Source organism: Triticum urartu, chromosome 5 (genome assembly GCF_003073215.2).
Source record: "Triticum urartu cultivar G1812 chromosome 5, Tu2.1, whole genome shotgun sequence".
Taxonomy (NCBI): Eukaryota; Viridiplantae; Streptophyta; class Magnoliopsida; order Poales; family Poaceae; genus Triticum; species Triticum urartu.
The window spans coordinates 622,316,144-622,340,209 of NC_053026.1; the positions used below are offsets into that span (position 1 = coordinate 622,316,144).

General features: G+C 47.4%; 2 protein-coding genes across 3 annotated transcripts; one reads left to right on the forward strand and one right to left on the reverse strand.

The window, feature by feature from the left end:
- Positions 1-16,126: 16,126 nt before the first annotated feature.
- Positions 16,127-22,423, forward strand: LOC125511344 (boron transporter 4-like). Of its 2 annotated transcripts, none has more exons than XM_048676691.1 (13): positions 16,127-16,344; positions 17,295-17,401; positions 17,618-17,700; positions 18,649-18,841; positions 18,927-19,070; positions 19,162-19,336; positions 19,453-19,619; positions 19,754-19,927; positions 20,518-20,613; positions 20,698-20,814; positions 20,951-21,273; positions 21,392-21,662; positions 21,785-22,423. In XM_048676691.1, exons 4-13 carry the CDS (start codon positions 18,692-18,694, stop codon positions 21,944-21,946), a joined length of 1,779 nt encoding a protein of 592 aa, XP_048532648.1. In that variant the 5' UTR covers positions 16,127-16,344; positions 17,295-17,401; positions 17,618-17,700; positions 18,649-18,691; the 3' UTR covers positions 21,947-22,423. The 2 variants fall into 2 exon arrangements, with proteins under 2 accessions (XP_048532648.1, XP_048532647.1); XM_048676690.1 differs by having other exon boundaries at positions 16,129-16,344; positions 18,932-19,070; positions 21,785-22,422.
- Positions 22,424-22,442: 19 nt separating this feature from the next.
- Positions 22,443-23,973, reverse strand: LOC125511345 (butanoate--CoA ligase AAE1-like). The gene has a single exon (XM_048676692.1). It carries the CDS (start codon positions 23,892-23,894, stop codon positions 22,458-22,460), a length of 1,437 nt encoding a protein of 478 aa, XP_048532649.1. The 5' UTR covers positions 23,895-23,973; the 3' UTR covers positions 22,443-22,457.
- Positions 23,974-24,066: the final 93 nt, after the last annotated feature.

Below are 24,066 nucleotides of genomic sequence, written 5' to 3' on the forward strand. Positions count from 1 at the left end.
CAAAAAAATTAAACTAGAGCATTGTTGGGACTTGCTCAAAGGGTGTGACAAGTGGAAGTTGATTGATAGAGAATCTCCACCGAAGAGAGGTTCACTTACGAACACGGATGAAGATGAAGATGATGATAGCCCAAGAAACTTGAACAAACCCGATGGTGACAAGAAGACAAAGGAGAAGATCAAGAGGGAACACGAAGCATCGAGCTTGCGGGACAAGAAAGATGCCATGGTGCTATCAAATGAGTTGATGTTAGCGAACACACTGGAGACAAAGGAAGTGTTGGGGAACGTAGTAATTTCAAAAAAATTCCTACGCACACGCAAGATCATGGTGATGCATAGCAACGAGAGGGGAGAGTGTGATCTACGTACCCTTGTAGATCGACAGCGGAAGCGTTAGCATAACGCGGTTGATGTAGTCGTACGTCTTCACGGCCCAACCGATCAAGCACCGAAACTACGGCACCTCCGAGTTCTAGCACACGTTCAGCTCGATGACGATCCCCGGACTCCGATCCAGCAAAGTGTCAGGGAAGAGTTCCGTCAGCACGACGGCGTGGTGACGATCTTGATGTACTACTGTCGCAGGGCTTCGCCTAAGCACCGCTACAATATTATCAAGGACTATGGTGGCAGGGGGCGCCGCACACGGCTAAGAATATGATCACGAGGATCAACTTGTGTGTCTCTGGGGTGCCCCTGCCTCCGTATATAAAGGTTCAAGAGAGGAGGAGGCCGGCCGGCCCCTATGGCGCGCCAAGGAGGAGTCCTCCTCCTAGCAGGAGTAGGACTCCTACTAGGAGGGGGAAAGAAGTGGGGAAGGAGAAGGAAAGGGGGCGCCGCCCCCCCTCTCCTAGTCCAATTCGGACCAGGGGGGAAGAGGCGCGGCCCACCTTTGGCTGCCCCTCTCTCTCTCCACTAAGGCCCATATGGCCCATTACTTCTCCCGGGGGGTTCCGGTAACCCTCCGGCTCTCCGGTTTTCTCCGAAATCACCCGGAACACTTCCGGTGTCCGAATATAGCCGTCCAATATATCAATCTTTATGTCTCGACCATTTCGAGACTCCTCGTCATGTCCGTGATCACATCCGGGACTCCGAACAACCTTCGGTACATAAAACATAAACTCATAATATAACTGTCATCGAAACCTTAAGCGTGCGGACCCTACGGGTTCGAGAACAATGTAGACATGACCGAGACACGTCTCCGGTCAATAACCAATAGCGGAACCTGGATGCTCATATTGGCTCCTACATATTCTACGAAGATCTTTATCGGTCAGACCGCATAACAACATACGTTGTTTCCTTTGTCATCGGTATGTTACTTGCCCGAGATTCGATCGTCGGTATCCAATACCTAGTTCAATCTCGTTACCGGCAAGTCTCTTTACTCGTTCCGTATAATCATCTCGTAACTAACTCTTTAGTTGCACATTGCTTGCAATGTGATGTGCATTACCGAGAGGGCCCAGAGATACCTCTCCGACAATCGGAGTGACAAATCCTAATCTCGAAATACGCCAACCCAACATGTACCTTGGAGACACCTGTAGAGTACCTTTATAATCACCCAGTTACGTTGTGACGTTTGGTAGCACACAAAAGTGTTCCTCCGGCACACGGGAGTTACATAATCTCATAGTCATAGGAACATGTATAAGTCATGAAGAAAGCAATAGCAACATACTAAACGATTGGGTGCTAAGCTAATGGAATGGGTCATGTCAATCAGATCATTCAACTAATGATGTGATCCCGTTAATCAAATAACAACTCTTTGTCAATGGTTAGGAAACATAACCATCTTTGACTAACGAGCTAGTCAAGTAGAGGCATACTAGTGACACTCTGTTTGTCTATGTATTCACACATGTATTATGTTTCCGGTTAATACAATTCTAGCATGAATAATAAACTTTTATCATGATATAAGGAAATAAATAATAACTTTATTATTGCCTCTAGGGCATATTTCCTTCAGTCTCCTACTTGCACTAGAGTCAATAATCTAGATTACACAGTAATGATTCTAACACCCATGGAGCTTTGGTGTTGATCATGTTTTGCTCGTGGAAGAGGCTTAGTCAACGGGTCTGCTACATTCAGCTCCGTATGTATCTTGCAAATCTCTATGTCTCCCACCTGGACTAGATCCCAGATGGAATTGAAGCGTCTCTTGATGTGCTTGGTTCTTTTGTGAAATCTGGATTCCTTTGCCAAGGCAATTGCACCAGTATTGTCACAAAAGATTTTCATTGGACCCGATGCACTAGGTATGACACCTAGATTGGATATGAACTCCTTCATCCAGACTCCTTCATTTGCTGCTTCCGAAGCAGCTATGTACTCTGCTTCACATGTAGATCCCGCCACGACGCTTTGTTTTGAACTGCACCAACTGACAGCTCTTTGTGATTTAGAATCGTCCGAATCAGTGTCAAAGCTTGCATCAATGTAACCGTTTACAATGAGCTCTTTGTCACCTCCATATACGAGGAACATATCCTTAGTCCTTTTCAGGTACTTCAGGATGTTCTTGACCGCTGTCCAGTGATCCACTCCTGGATTACTTTGGTACCTCCCTGCTAAACTTATAGCAAGGCACACATTAGGTCTGGTACACAACATTGCATACATGATAGAGCCTATGGCTGAAGCACAGGGAACATCTTTCATTTTCTCTCTATCTTCTGCAGTGGTCGGGCATTGAGTCTGACTCAACTACACACCTTGTAACACAGGCAAGAACCCTTTCTTTGCTTGATCCATTTTGAACTTCTTCAAAATCTTGTCAAGGTATGTGCTTTGTGAAAGTCCAATTAAGTGTCTTGATCTATCTCTATCGATCTTTATGCCTAATATGTAAGCAGCTTCACCGAGGTCTTTCATTGAAAAACTATTATTCAAGTATCCCTTTATGCTATCCAGAAATTCTATATCATTTCCAATCAGTAATATGTCATCTACATATAATATCAGAAATGCTACAGAGCTCCCACTCACTTTCTTGTAAATACAGGCTTCTCCAAAAGTCTGTATAAAACCAAATGCTTTGATCATACTATCAAAGCGTTTATTCCAACTCCGAGAGGCTTGCACCAGTCCATAAATGGATCGCTGGAGCTTGCACACTTTGTTAGCTCCCTTTGGATCGACAAAACCTTTCGGTTGCATCATATACAACTCTTCTTCCAGAAATCCATTCAGGAATGCAGTTTTTACATCCATCTACCAAATTTCATAATCATAAAATGCGGCAATTGCTAACATGATTCGGACAGACTTGAGCATCGCTACGGGTGAGAAGGTCTCATCGTAGTCAAACCCTTGTACTTGTCTAAAACCTTTTGCGACAAGTCGAGCTTTGTAGACAGTAATATTACCATCAGCGTCAGTCTTCTTCTTGAAAATCCATTTATTCTCAATTGCTTGCCGATCATCGGGCAAGTCAACCAAAGTCCATACTTTGTTCTCATACATGGATCCCATCTCAGATTTCATGGCTTCAAGCCATTTTGCGGAATCTGGGCTCACCATCGCTTCTTCATAGTTCGTAGGTTCGTCATGATCTAGCAGCATGATTTCCAGAACAGGATTACCGTACCACTCTGGCGTGGTTCTCACTCTGGTTGATCTATGAGGTTCAGTAGTATCTTGTCCTGAAGTTTCATGATCATTATCATTAGCTTCCTCACTAATTGGTGTAGGTGTCGCAGAAACAATTTTCTGTGATGTACTACTTTCCAATAAGGGAGCAGGTACAGTTACCTCATCAAGTTCTACTTTCCTCCCACTCACATCTTTCGAGAGAAACTCCTTCTCCAGAAAGTTTCCGAATTTAGCAACAAAAATCTTGTCTTCGGATCTGTGATAGAAGGTGTATCTAATAGTTTCCTTTGGATATCCTATGAAGACACATTTCTCCGATTTGGGTTCGAGCTTATCAGGTTGAAGCTTTTTCACATAAGCATCGCAGCCCCAAACTTTCAGAAACGACAATTTTGGTTTCTTGCCAAACCATAGTTCATAAGGTGTCGTCTCAACGGATTTCGATGGTGCCCTATTTAATGTGAATGCGGTTGTCTCTAAAGCATAACCCCAAAACGATAGCGGTAAATCAGTAAGAGACAGCATAGATCGCACCATATCTAGTAAAGTACGATTACAACGTTCGGACACACCATTAATTACGCTGTGGTGTTCCGGGTGGCGTGAGTTGCGAAACTATTCCGCATTGCTTCAAATGTACACCAAACTCGTAACTCAAATATTCTCCTCCACGATCAGATCGTAGAAACTTTATTTTCTTGTTACGATGATTTTCAACTTCACTCTGAAATTCTTTGAACTTTTCAAATGTTTCAGACTTATGTTTCATTAAGTAGATATACCCATATCTGCTTAAGTCATCTGTGAAGGTGAGAAAATAATGATATCCGCCACGAGCCTCAATATTCATCGGACCACATACATCTGTATGTATGATTTCCAACAAATCTGTTGCTCTCTCCATAGTACCGGAGAACGGTGTTTTAGTCATCTTGCCCATGAGGCACGGTTCGCAAGTACCAAGTGATTCATAATCAAGTGGTTCCAAAAGTCCATCAGTATGGAGTTTCTTCATGCGCTTTACACCCATATGACCTAAACGGCAGTGCCACAAATAAGTTGCACCATCATTATCAACTCTGCATCTTTTGGCTTCAATATTATGAATATGTGTATCACTACTATCGAGATTCTATAAGAATAGACCACTCTTCAAGGGTGTATGACCATAAAAGATATTACTCATATAAATAGAACAACCATTATTCTCTGATTTAAATGAATAACCGTCTCGCATTAAACAAGATCCAGATATAATGTTCATGCTCAACGCTGGCACCAAATAACAATTATTTAGGTCTAATACTAATCCCGAAGGTAGATGTAGAGGTAGCATGCCAACCGCGATCACATCGACTTTGGAACCGTTTCCCACGCGCATCGTCACCTCGTCCTTAGCCAATCTTCGCTTAATCCGTAGTCCCTGTTTTGAGTTGCAAATATTAGCAACAGAACCAGTATCAAATACCCAGGTGCTACTGCGAGCATTAGTAAGGTACACATCAATAACATGTATATCACATATACCTTTGTTCACCTTGCCATCCTTCTTATCCGCAAAATACTTGAGGCAGTTCCGCTTCCAGTGACTAGTCTGCTTGCAGTAGAAGCACTCAGTTTCAGGCTTAGGTCCAGACTTGGGTTTCTTCTCTTGAGCAGCAACTTGCTTGCCGTTCTTCTTGAAGTTCCCCTTCTTCTTCCCTTTGCCCTTTTTCTTGAAACTAGTGGTCTTGTTGACCATCAACACTTGATGCTCCTTTTTGATTTCTACCTCCGCAGCTTTCAGCATTGCGAAGAGCTCGGGAATAGTCTTATTCATCCCTTGCATATTATAGTTTATCACGAAGCTCTTGTAGCTTGGTGGCAGTGATTGGAGAATTCTGTCAATGACGCAATCATCTGGAAGATTAACTCCCATCTGAATCAAGTGATTATTATACCTAGACATTTTGAGTATATGCTCACTGACAGAACTGTTCTCCTCCATCTTGCAGCTATAGAACTTATTGGAGACTTCATATCTCTCAATCCGGTCATTTTCTTGAAATATTAACTTCAACTCCTGGAACATCTCATATGCTCCATGACGTTCAAAACGTCGTTGAAGTCCCGATTCTAAGCCGTAAAGCATGGCACACTGAACTATCGAGTAGTCATCAGCTTTGCTCTGCCAGACGTTCATAACATTCGGTGTTGCTCCAGCAGCAGGCCTGGCACCCAGCGGTGCTTCCAGGACGTAATTCTTCTATGCAGCAATGAGGATAATCCTCAAGTTACGGACCCAGTCCGTGTAATTGCTACCATCATCTTTCAACTTTGCTTTCTCAAGGAACGCATTAAAATTCAACGGAACAACAGCACGGGCCATCTATCTACAATCAAACATACATAAGCAAGATACTATCAGGTACTAAGTTCATGATAAATTTAAGTTCAATTAATCAAATTACTTAAGAACTCCCACTTAGATAGACATCCCTCTAATCGTCTAAGTGATCACGTGATCCAAATCAACTAAACCATGTCCGATCATCACGTGAGATGGAGTAGTTTCTTTGGTGAACATCACTATGTTGATCATATCTACTATATGATTCACGCTCGACCTTTCGGTCTCCGTGTTCCGAGGCCATATCTGTATATGCTTGGCTCGTCAAGTATAACCTGAGTATTCCGCGTGTGCAACTGTTTTGCACCCGTTGTATTTGAACATAGAGCCTATCACACCCGATCATCACGTGGTGTCTCAGCACGAAGAACTTTCGCAACGGTGCATACTCAGGGAGAACACTTCTTGATAATTTTAGTGAGAGATCATCTTATAATGCTACCGTCAATCAAAGCAAGATAAGATGCATAAAAGATAAACATCACATGCAATCAATATAAGTGATATGATATGGCCATCATCATCTTGTGCCTGTGATCTCCATCTCCGAAGCACCGTTGATCACCATCGTCACTGACGCGACACCTTGATCACCATTGTAGCATCGTTGTCGTCTCGCCAAGCTTGTGCTTCCACGACTATCGCTACCGTTTAGTGATAAAGTAAAGCATTACATCGCGATTGCATTGCATACAATAAAACGACAACCTATGGCTCCTGCGCAGTTGCCGATAACTCGGTTACAAAACATGATCATCTCATACAATAAAATTCAGCATCATGTCTTGACCATATCACATCACAACATGCCCTGCAAAACAAGTTAGACGTCCTCTACTTTGTTGTTGCAAGTTTTACATGGCTGCTGTGGGCTTAAGCAAGAACCAATCTTACCTACGCATCAAAACCACAACGATAGTTTGTCAAGTTGGTGTTGTTTTAACCTTCACAACGACCGGGCGTAGTCACACTCGGTTCAACTAAAGTTGGAGAAACTGTCACCCGCAAGCCACCTATGTGCAAGGCACGTCGGGAGAACCGGTCTCGCGTAAGCGTACGCGTAATGTCGGTCCGGGCCGCTTCGTCCAACAATACCGCCGAACCAAAGTATGACATGCTGGTAAGCACTATGACTTATATCGCCCACAACTCACTTGTGTTCTACTCGTGCATATAACATCAACACATAAAACCTAGGCTCTGATGCCACTGTTGGGGAACGTAGTAATTTCAAAAAATTTCCTACGCACACGCAAGATCATGGTGATGCATAGCAACAAGAGGGGAGAGTGTGATCTACGTACCCTTGTAGATCGACAGCGGAAGCGTTAGCACAACGCGGTTGATGTAGTCGTATGTCTTCACGGCCCAACCGATCAAGCACCGAAACTACGGCACCTCCGAGTTCTAGCACACGTTCAGCTCGATGACGATCCCCGGACTCCGATCCAGCAAAGTGTCGGGGAAGAGTTCCGTCAGCACGACGGCGTGGTGACGATCTTGATGTACTACTATCGCAGGGCTTCGCCTAAGCACCGCTACAATATTATCGAGGACTATGGTGGCAGGGGGCGCCGCACACGGCTAAGAATATGATCATGAGGATCAACTTGTGTGTCTCTGGGGTGCCCCTGCCTCCGTATATAAAGGTTCAAGAGAGGAGGAGGCCGGCCGGCCCCTATGGCGCGCCAAGGAGGAGTCCTCCTCCTAGCAGGAGTAGGACTCCTACTAGGAGGGGGAAAGAAGTGGGGAAGGAGAAGGAAAGGGGGGCGCCGCCCCCCCTCTCCTAGTCCAATTCGGACCAGGGGGGAAGAGGCGCGGCCCACCTTTGGCTGCCCCTCTCTCTCTCCACTAAGGCCCATATGGCCCATTACTTCTCCCGGGGGGATTCCGGTAACCCTCCGGCTCTCCGGTTTTCTCCGAAATCATCCGGAACACTTCCGGCGTCCGAATAGAGCCGTCCAATATATCAATCTTTATGTCTCGACCATTTCGAGACTCCTCGTCATGTCCGTGATCACATCCGGGACTCCGAACAACCTTCGGTACATCAAAACGTATAAACTCATAATATAACTATCATCGAAACCTTAAGCGTGCGGACCCTACGGGTTCGAGAACAATGTAGACATGACCGAGACATGTCCCCGGTCAATAACCAATAGCGGGACCTGGATGCCCATATTGGCTCCTACATATTCTACGAAGATCTTTATCGGTCAGACCGCATAACAACATACGTTGTTCCCTTTGTCATCGGTATGTTACTTGCCCGAGATTCGATCGTCGGTATCCAATACCTAGTTCAATCTCGTTACCGGCAAGTCTCTTTACTCGTTCCGTAATACATCATCTCGTAACTAACTCTTTAGTTGCATTGCTTGCAAGGCTTAAGTGATGTGCATTACCGAGAGGGCCCAAAGATACCTCTCCGACGATCGGAGTGACAAATCCTAATCTCGAAATACGTCAACCCAACATGTACCTTTGGAGACACCTGTAGAGTACCTTTATAATCACCCAGTTACGTTGTGACGTTTGGTAGCACACAAAGTGTTCCTCCGGCACACGGGAGTTACATAATCTCATAGTCATAGGAACATGTATAAGTCATGAAGAAAGCAATAGCAACATACTAAACGATCGGGTGCTAAGCTAAAGGAATGGGTCATGTCAATCAGATCATTCAACTAATGATGTGATCCCGTTAATCAAATAACAACTCTTTGTCAATGGTTAGGAAACATAACCATCTTTGATTAACGAGCTAGTCAAGTAGAGGCATACTAGTGACACTCTGTTTGTCTATGTATTCACACATGTATTATGTTTCCGGTTAATACAATTCTAGCATGAATAATAAACTTTTATCATGATATAAGAAAATAAATAATAACTTTATTATTGCCTCTAGGGTATATTTCCTTCAGGAAGAGTTCGCCGAGAAGAAGGCACAAGAGAAGCAAGAGAAGTGGTAATTGCTCAAGGACGAGGGGTTGCGCAAGGCGGCCATTGAGGAGAGAAGAGCACGTGTCGCTGAGAACAAAGCCATGTCCAAGCTTCTTGCCGAAGAGAATAGGATCATGACATTGAACCGCGGTGACATGGACGACATCACCAAAGAATGGCATGATATTGCACAAGGCGGGCGGTGCATGTTTCGGTGCCGGCGATGTTTTCTCATAGGGATTTAGATCCAATGCCGCTGATGCATTCAGTGCACCTGGCGATGCTTTCGGTGCCGGAGTTGGAACAAGTGCCGGCGATGGCATCGATGTAGGTGGTGCGGATTGAAGATCATGACGACGGATGAAAAGCGACCAAGATGATGATGGACGTGGTCATCGCCTTTGCATGAAGTCTTTTTGCGTTTGTCGTACAAAACTATGCTTTTATTTGCGCGAAAACTGTGTTTTATTGTTTGAATTTGAACTCAATTGCCGGAATCGCTGTCAAATTCGCTTATCGGGGGTTCTTGGTTTGCGGACCAACGCGGACTTTCGCATGTCTGCTCAGTCGCAGTCCATGTCGGCCCGCAAATCCGTTTTTCAACGAATTGTAAACGTATTTTACGGGTTGGCATTATACGAGATGTGCTAGAGATACTCTTATTCACCCGCGTGTGATAACGGTCCCACGTGTTCATTTCCTAGTAACCCTGCGAACAACATCACACATGATTGATTTTCTAACAATTATGTACACGAGCCCACACAATTCGCTCAATCTAACTACTATGTGTGATGTTCTCACATCACACGTGCCCGCGGTATCGCAGCGGCTGGTCTTAGCCAAGCGTGTGCGATGAGTCCTTGATCACGTACGATTCGGGCTGATGCACACGGTTTTTATTTTGAACTTTATGATGATGTCATTACACACATTTTTTTCTCGCTAACGTGTGTGATCGGAAGACTTAACAGTAGTACTACGTATCCACACTACACTAGTGGATATCTAGGCCCGTTCCCGTGCACGATCGGCTTGACCAGGACCGGACTACAGAGGTGCATTTTTCACCCATTCGGCCGTGCAAGGACGATGTCGAAACTTGGAAGCTGTTCGGTCGTGGAAAGATGGACGATGTGACAAACTGTGCATACAGGATGCCGTGCGTGCAGGCTTCACACATTGACAGTGACTCACTCGATGTATAGGTCCATTCAGCGGCGAGAAGAAATATTTTCATTTTATTTTATGGAGGATGCGGCGAGAAGAAATATTGGCTAGTAGTAAAAGTAGAGGTTGTACTCTACAACGATCCGATTTTGTTTCACTTTCACGGCGTCTTTTGGAAATTTTGGAGACCGAGCAAAGGGTAGCCTGGCTGCTTCCGGCGCCAGACGACCGCGCTGTCACACAAGTCCATGACTCTGCGATCTGCATCCATCCCATTCCTAGGTAGGTGTAGGTACTAGGTAGGTAGTAGGCACGGACGGGCAATGGCGTGGCGCGGTCACCCCGGAGAAGAGACCGCCCGGCCCGAGCACGACCTCCCCCGAGAACTCTCCAAAAACATCCCGCTCGCTCGGTGCCTGCGATGCGATTCCTCCCGTCCCGAGAGAAGCCCATTTTCTTCGTCTCCTCCCTCGGACTCGAGGAAATTAAGGGACAGAAAACGACCTCTGTGGCGGAGACGAAGGGCCAAGGGCTTCCACGGAACCGTGCCTACTGCAGCGGAGGACCGTGCGCTCCTTTCGGCCGCAGAAGAAAAGCCCGGGTGTCCGGCCCCAAAATCGAGACGTGCATTCTCCAATCGTTGCCTTGCGATAATGTTTGATGTAAATGCTCATATATTTCTTTATGGAGGGAGTACTATTTGTGTGAAAAATGGTCGACGACAATAGTGAGCGGACCGCCATGGAGATGCTTGCTCTGAGTGGAGTACATATCGTCGAGACATCGAGGAGGGGCGACGTGACTACTGACTACGCACAAGGCACTCTCCACGACTCTGTGGTACTCCATACTTGGATTCCTAGCTATCCTAGCAGCAACAGGCAGGGACCGGCCGATTCGAGCTAGTCGCTGCCGTCCACACTGACCGCTCCCGTGCTCGTCCGTATGCATGGGCACGATGCCTCCCAAAGGTCCTCAAATTGACTACTCCTCAACTAATGGACACCAGCCAGCCTGCATGCCCTCGCAGGTTGCCGGCCACCAGGCTGCACATCAGTAGTTGGCCTCTGCACATGCCATACATGCCTCAGCCTTTGTCGAAAAACAATACACACTGCATGCCCCAGCGGTTACATTTTTTTTTAAACGGAGGCAAAAGTTTTGCCTTATTAATTAATTAAGAAGAAAAAAATTGCTCAATTAATTAATGGAAACCAGCGGTTAAACTAGAGTCACCAACAAACGATCGATCACATCACACCGAGCCTTCCAACGTCTCCAACGGCCAGATCTTCTCCATGGAATAACTAACTAGGTTTTCACTCAACACGATGCTGTTGCTATTTTATAACCCATATATGAAATGACAAAAATGCCCCGTTTGTTGCAAGGATATTAGAGCATCTTTAGCCACGTACCTCTAATTCAACCCCTCAAACGCTCTCGGACGCGCCCGGTCAGTGACCGAGCGTGTCTGTTTTGAACCCTTACTTTTTCGTTCGCACAGCCACACTTTTTTTTTCATATGTCCGGTCACTTGCACGTGATTGGTGGGCAAGAAGAGCGAGAAAGAAAAGAATGAATAAAGAAAAAGAAAAAGTGATATGGGATGGGGTCGCGTCATACGTGGCGGATTCACCGGGCATGCCCGGGCGCGTCCGCGAGCCCTCATATCGTCCTTATATTTGAGATGGATATGAGGGGGTGCTCCGGGCGTTTGAGAAGGATATGAGGGGTCTAGTTGGGTCGCGTTTTCGTGATAGTGACCGAACGGCCTGTCCGGGCGTTTGAGATGGATATGATGGGTCCGGTTGTAGATGTTCTTACATTTTTATGCATTCGGAATTTATCCGACGACTGAAATTGATGGGGTAAATATTCAATGACTCACAGCGATTTGGATCGAGATCCGACGGTCTATGTCGTGAGATGATTCCAATCGGACAGCCGAGAAGCTCTGAGCTCTAAAGAGGCTCAGGTTCAGACCTAAATCTAAGAGCAACTCTAGCAGACCTCACATTTTGTCAACCTGTAAAATGTGTTTGCAGGTCGCACAGGAGCGGTTATGCAAGCTGAAATTTGCGGCGGCAGACTAGAAACAGCAAACAAACCCCTAAATTTTAAAAAAAATTGTTTCGCGCGAGAAATTTAAGCAACAGCTCGCCGGAGCTCGCTCGCATAGACGGTTCTTCTTCGCATATAAGTTCATACAAGCCACATACATACATAAAGGTTAGATATGGTAGACAGGGCCTACGCTACCGCACCACTGCAACAAAATTGAGCTCACCGGAGCTCCTGCGGTATCTGCCCACCGGCGGCGATCAGTCGGAGTCGGAGGAGTCGGAGTCGAGGTCGACGAAGAGCTTCGCCTGCTCCTCCTTCATCACGCGCAGGTCGGCCTCCTTCGATGCGTGCGCCTGCGACGCCGTGAGGCCCGTCTCGAGGAAGAGCCGCTCGTACTTGAGCTCGCGCCGGATGCGCTCTTCCATCTCTTCCTGATCTCTCGCCGACCGCTCGAGGACGACGCGCTCGAGGAGCTCCTCTTGCCCCGGTGGGAGGTAGTCCTCAGGTCCGATGACGCCTCGGCGCGGCGGCGCATCGGGCACGGCCTCCTCCGGCTCCCTCTTCACCGGAACGAGCCGCAAGCTCGATGCGCCCGCGGATGAGCACCACGCGGACCCGTGGCCGGATGAGCTCCCCGCGGACCAGTTGCCGGAGGAGGCGCGGCGGTGACGGGCGCGCTCGAGCTCGAACTCGTCGAGCTCGCGCCGGTCAAATGCCGGCGGCGGCCGGGCACCCTGGTTGAGCCACCGACGCGCCCCCCGCTTGCGCACGGCGTCAGATCTGGTGTGGCGGCGGCGCTCCGCCTCATCCCCCGAGTCGGCCATGGTGGTTCAAGGCTCGCCGGTGGCGAGAAATCGAGCGGTGTCGGGGGAATTGAAGGGGAACGCGGCGGCGGGAGGATAGGGTTTCGACCCGCATCTGCCCCGCAAACCCGCAGTTATAGTGGCTCGGGGGTTGCGTTTGCGGGCTGCGGCAAAAAATTTACGGGCCGGACATCGATGCGGGCTCTAGTCTGGTCAGAAAAATGTATCGAGCCCGTATAATCGCCGGAATTATACGAGTTCGCGCCGGATGCGGGATCTGCTAGAGTTGCTCTAGCTATTTTCCACACGGTCCCTATGTATCTATCCGTTTGTTTCATCCGCCGTCGGGGCGCTCCTCCTGCTTCCGTCCGCTAGATACGGTACGACGACGCATGCATACCTGAGCGCTGGTTTCCATGGAGATTTGTGACTTTTCTGCGGTGGCCGCCCGAGTACGTACAAAACGTGATGGCTGTCTTTTTGGTGGATGGGAACAGAACAGAAAATTATACGTATATGTTTCTCGTGAGAATTGTATACGTTTCTGGACCGTTTTTTTAGGGTTCCTGGGTATTTTTTTTCTCTCTCTTTTTTTGCGAGAAGGTTCCTGTGTATTCTTGGTGCTGTAGAAAACTGCATGCATGTAAATGTAGTGAATCGCGGGCAGAAAAGAAAAATGTATGCATGCGTGGCGCGTGTAGCGTTGCTCCTAGTCCTAGCCTAGGTCGACCGAAACTTATCTGTCTTGTGGTTATTGGCACTCTATATTTTTATTTTATTTTGAGAGAGACCTGTGCTCCAATTTGTACTAGCACGCATACGGCCCCATGACATTTTGTGTAAAGCACGGGCGACCGTTGATGGTGATGGGTCACATTTTGTTCACGTGAACAGACCCGGCTAGCGAATCCTTAAAATGTCGTCATTGCTTAGATCATGCAGCGTTTTTTGTCTTGTTTAAGTTAACATCTCGAAATTTATTAATTAGGGTGTGTAAACGCAGAAAACTGATTTCTATAGGTGAACACCTCTCCTGCTGTGCGGTGTACTCGTACGAAATTTACTAATTGCACCCACTAGTTCTTTTTTCTGCGAGAAAACTTCTAATCTATTCATGAACTGTCATGGTAGTAAAAAAACACTAGAAATAATAAAAATTACATCCAGATCAATTGACTACCTAGCGACGACTACAAACACTAGAGCGAGCCGAAGGCGCGCCGCCTTTATCGCCCCTCCTTTACCGGCGCCAGGCTAAGAGCAACTCTAGCAGACCCCGTATATCTCGCGAACCCACAAATTTCCGGCGAGTATATGGGCTCGGCTCAATTTTCTGTTCAGAACAAAGCATGTATACTTGTCAGACCCGTAATTTTTTTATTGCAGCCCGCAAACCGCCCCCCCCCCCCTCCCCGAAGCTCTTCGTATTACTTCCGGGCTGGCCAAGCCGACCGAACGGAGAAAACACCCGATCCGATAGTGGAAGAAGAGAAACTCGATGCAGCTGCCTGGTCATAGATCTTACATTCGTATCCTCTCCGACTCGTCGGTTAGGAGAGTAGCGACTAAAAAGAAATCATTATACAGGATAACTGCTGTAGAGATAAAATGTAGGAAGGAGAAAGTTGGTTTCAATGAGTCATGTGACCATTTAAGGGCATCATCTAAGTTCGAGAACTTTGGATACTTAAAGGCTACAGCACATGCTAAGTGTTGACTGAGATTCTTTTTTTCCGACAGGTGGTTTTGTGCTTGAGGTTGAGGATGATCGGCAGAAAAGAGTAATAAACTTTTTGACAAATCACGCTCATGAAAATGCAATACACCTGAACGGTAGATTCTACCACGGAAGTCCATGAATGCTGCCGTATATCTAGGGTTTTGTGGGACAGATACGGGCTCTCTCCCCCGCATTTTCTCGCCGCCGGTGAGCCCTCTTCCGCCTCCAAACGTCATGTGGGGCTGTATGTGGAACTCCGGCGGCAGCGGCGACCCCGAGCGCGAGCGTTGTGTCCGCACGGCACGGAAGTGGACGAACATGGGCCTCGAGCCGCCATCAATGCTCCTCCGTCGCGAGACAGAGGAGGGGCCCTTCCGGCGCGACGCTTCTCCCCGTGAAGAGGGAGTGGTCGGAGGAGCCAGAGAAGATCGAGCTCGTCGCCGTCAAGCAGGAGCCCGAGGAGATCGAGCGCCGAGACGTCGTCGGGCCCGAAGATTTCGTGGCCGATGTCGACGTGGTCGTGGCCGCCATTGCCAAACGGAGTTTGCGCGAGGAGGCGGAGCGTCAGCGCCACGACGAGGAGCTCGAAGACCTCATCCTCAAGCAGGCGGTCGCGAACAACCTTGCCGCGAAGGACAAGGACGACGAGTTGCGGCGCATTCGCGAGGAGCAGAGGCAGAAGTTGATCGATGTCGACAGCTCCGACAAGGAGGAATGAGCTCCTCCACCGCGCCATCCTTGGCCGCGAGCTCGTCCATTTTGATACATCGACCTCGGCCTCGCCGCCGCGAGATCCCCCACCCCCCTCTAGTAGTAGTAGTAGAATGTAGTACGTATGATCATGTAGTATGTGATGAATTAGTGTATGATCATGTAGTATGTGATGAACTAGTGTGGTTGCAATTTCTTCCGAGAAAGTTTTTTTTAAAAATTATACATTTTCATATACGGGGTCTACTCTACCGCGTATGATTTCGATCCGCAAAACATATCTTCGTCGAACTGTAAATGCCTTATACGGCTCGGAATTATACGGGGGCTGCTAGAGATGCTCTAAACTCGTTGTAGTAGATAGTACATACGTATAACTGAGAAATTGAAAACAGCATGACCAACCGATAAATTTTGTTTTAAATTGTTTGGATTGCTTACCATGTATGTATGTCACGTGGTACCGACCGATGGACTTTATTTTTTCGGGAGAAAGACCGACCGATGGACTTGGTGGAGTGGAGTGGCAGGGATCCAAGTTCAACCTCGTACGTACAATACCACCAACTATCTCTGGCTCCGAGCCCGCCGTAGTACATGCAAGTGCCGTGCATTCCGATCGCGGCACGGCACGGGGCAGACATCTGCATGGGCGAACCGCCGCAGCCGCCGTGATCCGAGGGTCGGCGCCTCCCACTTCCTTCCTTCCTCCCCACTCGTCAGTGAGTGACACGCACAAGGGAAGTCTCGCCCCGCCCGCGTATAAGTAGCCGCCCACCGCTTGGCCCGGGGCCGAGATACCACGCCGCCGCCGCCGCCTTTGTGCACCACAACCACACTACACCAGCTGTTTCTACCGCCGCGCCGCTTCCTCCCTTCATCCTAGCTAGCCCCGCCACCGCCGCGCGTTCGGATTACCGGTACGTAGAATCTCCCGTCCGTCCGCCGCTCGGTTTGGTTTCTATCTAGTACTGTACTAGGTCTGTGGGCAGCCAAGATCGGCAGTCCTTCCTCCGCGCCGTCTGGATGGACGGATGGATGCAGTAGCCGGTCATGTGACGAGCTGGCTTTTCCGGCGGTTTCTCTTTCATTTCACAATTTTGCAGCTTCGTGCTCGCCTTGTGTGATTCACTCTCCACGTCCACGACTGGGCTGATTTCCTCTCGAGTTTCTGTAGCAAAATTCTTGTATATACTCCAGTAACTAGACCTGACGTCTTTCGTAACAACAAGTTGAGGTGATGAGCTCTTCTTCGGTTCTTCCTCGTCAAGTCGTGTGTGTAGAGCACATTAGTTTACCCCGTGCGTCGTTTCTATTGGTAGCTAGCACTACGGCTACTATCAACTTCTTTCTGGTCTAAGCAAAAGCAAACAGAATTTTCTCTTCGAGTTTAAGCCATCCCATCCCAGGAAAATACCCTGGTTCTCAATGAACCTGATTAAAGAAAAGTTTCTGGGAAAAAATTAGTAATTCAGGAAAAGGTTAAAACTTTGAAACTTTTTTCAAACGAACTTCCTACTGGCGTACTTGTACAAAAGTTTCGACAACGAAAAACTCCCATAAAAAAATCTGAGCAGAAAAAAACAAATTTTCCAGGACAATATACAACCAATAGTATAACTATAATATAGTGTTGGTTTTGTTTTTTTCGCCAACAATACCACGAAAGTCATTTCTTCGCAAAACATTTTTACGCGAGTGTAACGCTTGAGCAAGTTTGTTGTCAAATTCATGATTTCTCGACTATTTTTGTGGTTACTCTATTATTTTTTTTAAGAAATGGGTGCACCTACCGCCAGGTTCTATTTGTTCCCCTCCTCTGATCTGATGCCTATTTTTATATAAGAGTTGAGGTTGTTTCTCTCATCAGCTCATGGATCTACTGCGGAGCCCCGTCAAGGGAGTGGTCGCGGATGTCAAAGGGAGAGCGCCTTGGTACAAGGACGACTGGCTTGCAGGCCTTCGAGCTGGCTTCGGGTCAGTTTTCTGCTTGTATTTTGTACTTCCTCCGTTTACAGGCGTTTTAGACAATTTAGACAGTGCCTAAAACAGTTCAAAGCTAGCTGTCCAAAACGTCTTATAAAAACAAATCAAGGGGAGTATATAATATAAACAAGCCCAACAAGATCAATTTTTTACATGTTTACAAAGAGATTTGCTTATGTTTCTTCACTTCTAATGTTCGTTTGCCAGGATATTGGCCCCTACCATGTATATATTCTTCGCCTCCGCACTCCCTGTCATCGCATTCGGAGAGCAGCTCAGCAACGAAACAAGTAAGATAAATAGTCCCAAACAATTTTAGCTGTCTATATTCTTGATCCAAGGCCATATGATTCTCTTACCTTCTAAGAGGTAAGATCACTAAATAGGCAATAAATTTTGGATTTTGGAAGGACAGGGATTTTTTAGAAAAGGAGAAAGACAGGGATTAATAATATGAAAATACTATATTGCTATAACTCTTGCCATATCGACTATCACATGAAAATAAATAAATAAATAAAATTCAGAAAATAGTATACATACTTTAACTTGTATATGCATCAACATGTTTGCAAGTTTGATAAACTACAAATTTGACATATGAATGGAACTTTTGCATACAATTTAAATTATGCATTTGTTTTTAGTCAGATATCAGTTTATTCAAAACAAAAAATTGAGAATCCATTGACAACGGTTTTGTTCCGCATACAAAATTAAATTTGATTTGTTTTGTTTGGATTTTTTAAGGCACACACAATTTCTTTGAGCCATCCATCCATATTTAGTTTGTTTTTCTAATACGTTAGAATCTTTTCAGATATGTTAGATCTTTGTACCACAAGATGTAAAATTTTCTTAGAATGTTTCATCTCCATATACATGGAGTTCACTAATTTAATTCCGTTTTCGCAAATAAATATAGTAATTTAATCACCTTGATTTGGTGAATAAAGTGTCTGATTTGCTTAGGAAAGACAATAATGTGCATTAGTAGTTCCCTTTTTATGCCACAATGCATTAATTGGAGGATCCAGTATAATCTTTTTGCAATAAAAAGCATCAATAATCAAAGGCCAGGACTCATTACAACTCTGACCCCTCTAGAGGTAAGAAGAACCATTGTAAAATTGCTTAACAAGTAAATTCTTGCCCTCTTAATTTCCACACTCTACTACACATGGGGAAGTTTAAAATTTTCACGCAATCTGTAGCACTAAAGATGTGATCTGTTTCAGATGGTATTCTCAGCACAGTTGAAACTTTGGCATCTACGGCGATATGTGGGATAATACATGCGATTCTTGGTGGGCAACCCATGATGATCGTTGGAGTCGCAGAGCCTACTATTATCATGTACACGTATCTCTACAACTTTGCCAAGAAGCAGCCAGGGCTGGGAGAACGGCTATATTTGGCTTGGGCTGGATGGTACGTAGTAGTAGGTACTAAAACAGATTCCACCTCCATCATGTGACAGCTTTGATATTGTAAACATGCATGCTCTCTCTTGAAGTGCAGGGTCTGCATTTGGACTGCCATCATGCTGTTTCTCTTGGCAATGTTCAATGCTTCCAATGTTATAAGCAGATTCACGAGGGTTGCAGGAGAACTTTTCGGGATGTTGATCACCGTTCTCTTTCTGCAAGAAGCTATCAAGGTATGCCATCATGTCTAGTAAATTAATCCTAGTTATTATTATTTTCACCGTGCGGAGAATACTTAATACGGGGACTATCTATGTATTGCAGGGAATCGTGAGTGAGTTCAGTATGCCGAAAGATGCTGAGATCTCTGACCGCAGTTCGGCTACTTACCAGTTCCAGTGGATATATGTCAATGGCCTACTTGGTGTCATCTTCTCAATTGGCCTGCTATACAGTGCACTCAAGACTAGGCGGGCAAGGTCATGGCTGTATGGCATAGGTTGGTCACACGTTTACGCCATTTATCTTGTTGTGTCTATCTATTAGTTAAGCTCAAACCTATCAAACTCTCTGCCATGTTCACTGATCATCTTGCCTTTAAGTTGCCGCTTGCAGGATGGATTAGGAGCTTCATCGCCGATTATGGTGTCCCGCTTATGGTGATCGTGTGGACAGCATTTTCGCACGCACTACCGAGCGGTGTCCCTTCAGGAGTGCCTAGGAGGCTCTTCAGTCCACTTCCCTGGGAGTCAAGTTCACTGGGGCATTGGACTGTAGCAAAGGTATCAAGTCAAATTGCTTGTGGTTCTACATGTATAGATGTTTTTCATGGTCTCCATAGTTCAAACTTAGTAAAGCTTATAAATATTGAGTGCCATGGGTCTCATGAATGTTTCTTTTTGGTGTTTACTTTCAGGATTTATTTTCTGTCCCTCCAGTATATATATTTGCAGCCATCGTGCCTGCTTTGATGGTTGCTGGACTTTACTTCTTTGATCATAGTGTAGCTTCACAGTTGGCTCAGCAACAGGAGTTCAATTTGAAAAAACCTTCTGCCTACCATTACGACATTTTGGTACTTGGATTCATGGTATGTGGTGTCTAACTCATTCTATTTGCAAACTCTTCTTTTGTGAGCCTTTTCACGGTTTTGTTAAGAACCTCTAATAGTCAAGAGCATTGTTGAGGAAATCGTTAACTAGTAACTGCTCGGTTGGCTGGCAAGTAGGGGATTAATAGGCTAATCGGCAAGTTAATCGGCCATTTAATCAATTAATCGGACGATTTATCAATTTATCGGCTACTCGATGACCCTATGAGTAGGGATTAATCGGCAAGTTAACTGGTTAATCGGATGAATTCTTGAACAGGGGTCAAGAGTGAAGTGCATCCTAGGTCCTCAAACTATTTCAGAGTTGCTCGGACTATGAAAAAAGTGTCATACAGGTCCTCGAAGGTCCTCGAAGTGCAATAAGTGTATGCATATGTGACACCTCTGAAATAGTTCGGGGACCTGGATGACACACATTGTGGTTCGAGGAATTGAATGACAATTTTCATAGTTTGAGGACCTATGTGACACCTCTGAAATGATCTTCAGACCGGACTACGTTTTAATTCCAAATTCTGATTCACCAGGTCATGTTTCCTTTTCTCATAGTATATATGTGAATGGTGCAGGTCCTACTATGCGGTTTGATTGGCATTCCTCCAGCAAATGGAGTACTCCCTCAGTCCCCCATGCATACAAGAAGCCTTGCTGTCCTCAAGGGGCAGGTGAGTGAGACTCAGACTGATTTGCATCATTTGCTACAGTAGCCAGTTTTGCTCATCCCACTTCTCTTTTTTCTGTCAATTTAGTTAATGCGCAAAAAGATGCTTCAAACTGCCAAAGAGGGCATGTCGAACCATGCAAGCAGTTTGGAAATCTATGGCAAGATGCATGAAGTGTTCATTGAAATGGATAATAAACAGGATGTGAGTTTCTCAATCTTAGTCATCTTACTATCTTATTTCCCCTTCATGTCATACACAACAAATAAGTCTTTTTGTAGCGAACAATATTGCAACAGTTGCCAGAGTGACTTCTCGGCTAAAAATATCTGTCATGCAGGCTGATTCTGTTGACAACGACTTGAAGAGCTTGAAGGATGCTGTGCTGCGTGAGGGCGACGAGGATGGAAAATTGGCTCGAGAATTTGATCCTAGAAAACATATCGAAGCACATTTGCCCGTTCGTGTTAACGAGCAGAGACTAAGCAACCTGCTGCAATCCCTACTGGTTGGTGGCTGTGTTGCAGCTATGCCGGTTATCAAGATGATACCGACTTCGGTCCTCTGGGGTTACTTTGCCTACATGGCCATTGATAGTCTACCCGGGAACCAGTTTTGGGAAAGGATACAATTTTTGTGCATTGGAGCAAGCCGACGCTACAAGTAATGTCTAATCTGAATCTATCTGCTCATCTCATGCATCTGAACAAATGAACTTTATGAGTGCTTCCTCTCGGTATGCAACATATCACACTAACCCGCGGTATTGTAACCATTGCAGGGTCTTGGAAGGTCCCCATGCATCATTCGTGGAGTCGGTGTCTCGGAGAACGATATATGTCTTCACGATCTTCCAGATTGTGTATTTCTTGCTATGCTTCGGCACGACATGGATACCAATAGCCGGAATTCTCTTCCCGCTGCCTTTCTTCCTCATGATTCTCATTAGGCAGTACCTACTCCCCAAGTTCTTTGAGCCCAATGACTTGCGGGAACTGGACGCGGCGGAGTACGAAGAACTTGAAGGGGTCCAACATGAACACACACTACTGGTATATATAAGTTCAGCTTGCATTTCTCCGATAGCTTTTAAGTTTTGTTTCATTCTCTGAAATGCCCCAAGGTGTCCATCTTCCTTTATTTGTTAATCTGAAACTTTTGGTTCCTCATACAGGAGGAAGATGGCTCGTTTTCAGGAAGCTGCGACAGCAGGATCGACGCTGAAATATTGGATGAGCTCACAACAAACCGCGGAGAGCTGAAGCACAGGGTCGTGTGCCATCGTGAAGAAAGGCACCTTCAGGCCCATTCAAACGCCGTTCAGCCAAGCGTCTGAAGATAGAACGATGGCCCGAGGACCGACGGAGGATTTCGCCGATGATTCTATCAGAAATGGGGAGGGAAATCCTCAGGCAGCAGCTCTTTGCCGAATGCACTATTATTGTTCGCTGATATGCATATGGTACTGTAGCATGGCTTTTCCCATAAGTCAGGCAATTTAGCAGTGAGAGCAGCAGATTGAAGAAATTACTGGATAGCTATGGTGAGGAGTTGAAAGATTAGCTCGTTAGGTATTGCCGCAAAACTGTTGCTCTGTGACCTGTTGTTGCCTGTGTGTGCTTAGTGAGTTAGCTTGCTCTGTTTGAGCGTACGAGTTTGCACATATTGCTTGAGATTCTATGGATGCCGTGTGTTCTGGCTGTAATTTTGGTGCCTGTTGTTGCCTGTGTGTGCTTAGCTTGCTCTGTTTGAGTGTAAAAAGTTTCAGTTTGAAATGAGGTGCTAATTAACAACCGAATGGCTTCGATTTTAATCGACATGTCACATCATTTTCAACACTACAAATGTCACAATTTGCTGCTGTTTCCGGTCTTGGTCAGGCTGCCCATGGCCCGGGCCTTCTCCCGGAGGACAAACTTCTGCGTCTTCCCCGTCGAGGTCTTGGGCAAGTCCTCGAACACCACCGTCTTCGGCGCCATGTAGTGCGGCAGCCTCTCCCGGCAGAAACCGATGATCTCTGCCTCCGTGGCAATAGCACCGTCCTTCAGCTTGACGAACGCGCATGGCGTCTCCCCCCAGTGGTCGTCGGGCCTCGCCACGACCGCCGCCTCCAGCACCGCCGGGTGGCTGAAGATCACCGACTCCACCTCGATGGAGCTGATGTTCTCGCCGCCTGATATGATGATGTCCTTGGCCCGGTCCTTGAGCTGGATGTACCCGTCCGGGTGCCGCACGGCGAGGTCGCCGGTGTGCAGCCACCCGCCGCCCATGGACTCCTTGGTGGCGGTGATGTCCTTGTAGTATCCACTCATGACGGTGTTGCCGCGGAACATCACCTCGCCCACCGCCTCGCCGTCGCGCGGCACGCTCTCCATGGTCGTCGGGTCCTTGACGTCGACCTCCTCCATCGCGACGTGCTGGAACCCCTGCCGCGCCTTGAGCCGCGCGCGCTCCTCCGCCGGCAGCGCGTCCCACTCCGGCATCCACGTGCACACGGTGGCCGGGCCGTACGTCTCCGTGAGGCCGTAGATGTGGTACACCGCGAAGCCGAGCTCCTCCATCTCGGCCAGGACCCGGGGCGGCGGCGGCGCGCCGCCCGTCATGACGCGCACCGTGCCCGGCAGCGGCCTCCGGTCCGCGGCCGGCGCGTTGACGATCATGTTGAGCACCGTGGGCGCGCCGCCCATGTGCGTCACCCCGTGGCGCGCGATGCTGTAGAAGATGAGGGCGGCGGTGAAGTGGCGGAGGCAGACGTTGGTGCCGCCCTGCATGGCCACGCCCCACGGCAGGTGCCAGCCGTTGCAGTGGAACATGGGCACCGTCCACAGGTAGGTCGGCATCGGGGTGATGTCGTAGGCGAGGACGGTGCCGATGGTGTTGAGGTAGGCGCCGCGGTGGTTGTACACCACGCCCTTGGGCCGCGACGTCGTGCCGGACGTGTAGTTGAGCGTGATCGGGTCCAGCTCGTCCGCGGGCCACCGGATGTCAAACTCAGACGGAGCGCTCTTTATGAGACCCTCGTAGTCGTAGTCCGCCGCCCGGCCGGAGTCTTGGCCGGCGTCGTCCGAGATGGTTACGAGGACCGGAATGCTGGCGGCGCCGGGCTCTGAGTCGGCGAGGCGCTTGAGGGCGGCTCTCCCGACGTCGAGGAGGCTGGACTCGACGAGGAACACCTTGGCGCCGGAGTGCTTGAGCAGGGCGGACACCATGGGCGCGTCGTGGCGCGTGTTGAACGTGCAGAGGACGGCGCCGGCCATGGGCACGGCGAAGTGCAGCTCGTACATCGTCGGCACGTTCGGGCTGAGCACAGCCACCTGCACACTCCGGATAGTGAAAAAACAGAGAAGTTCTTACTATCACTCTGACTATTTTTCACTCTCAGATAGATCCCGGGCCGGACGTGCAGAGAGCAAGCAAAAGGCAGAGAGCGACAACGGCGGATGGGAGCGTGACGGT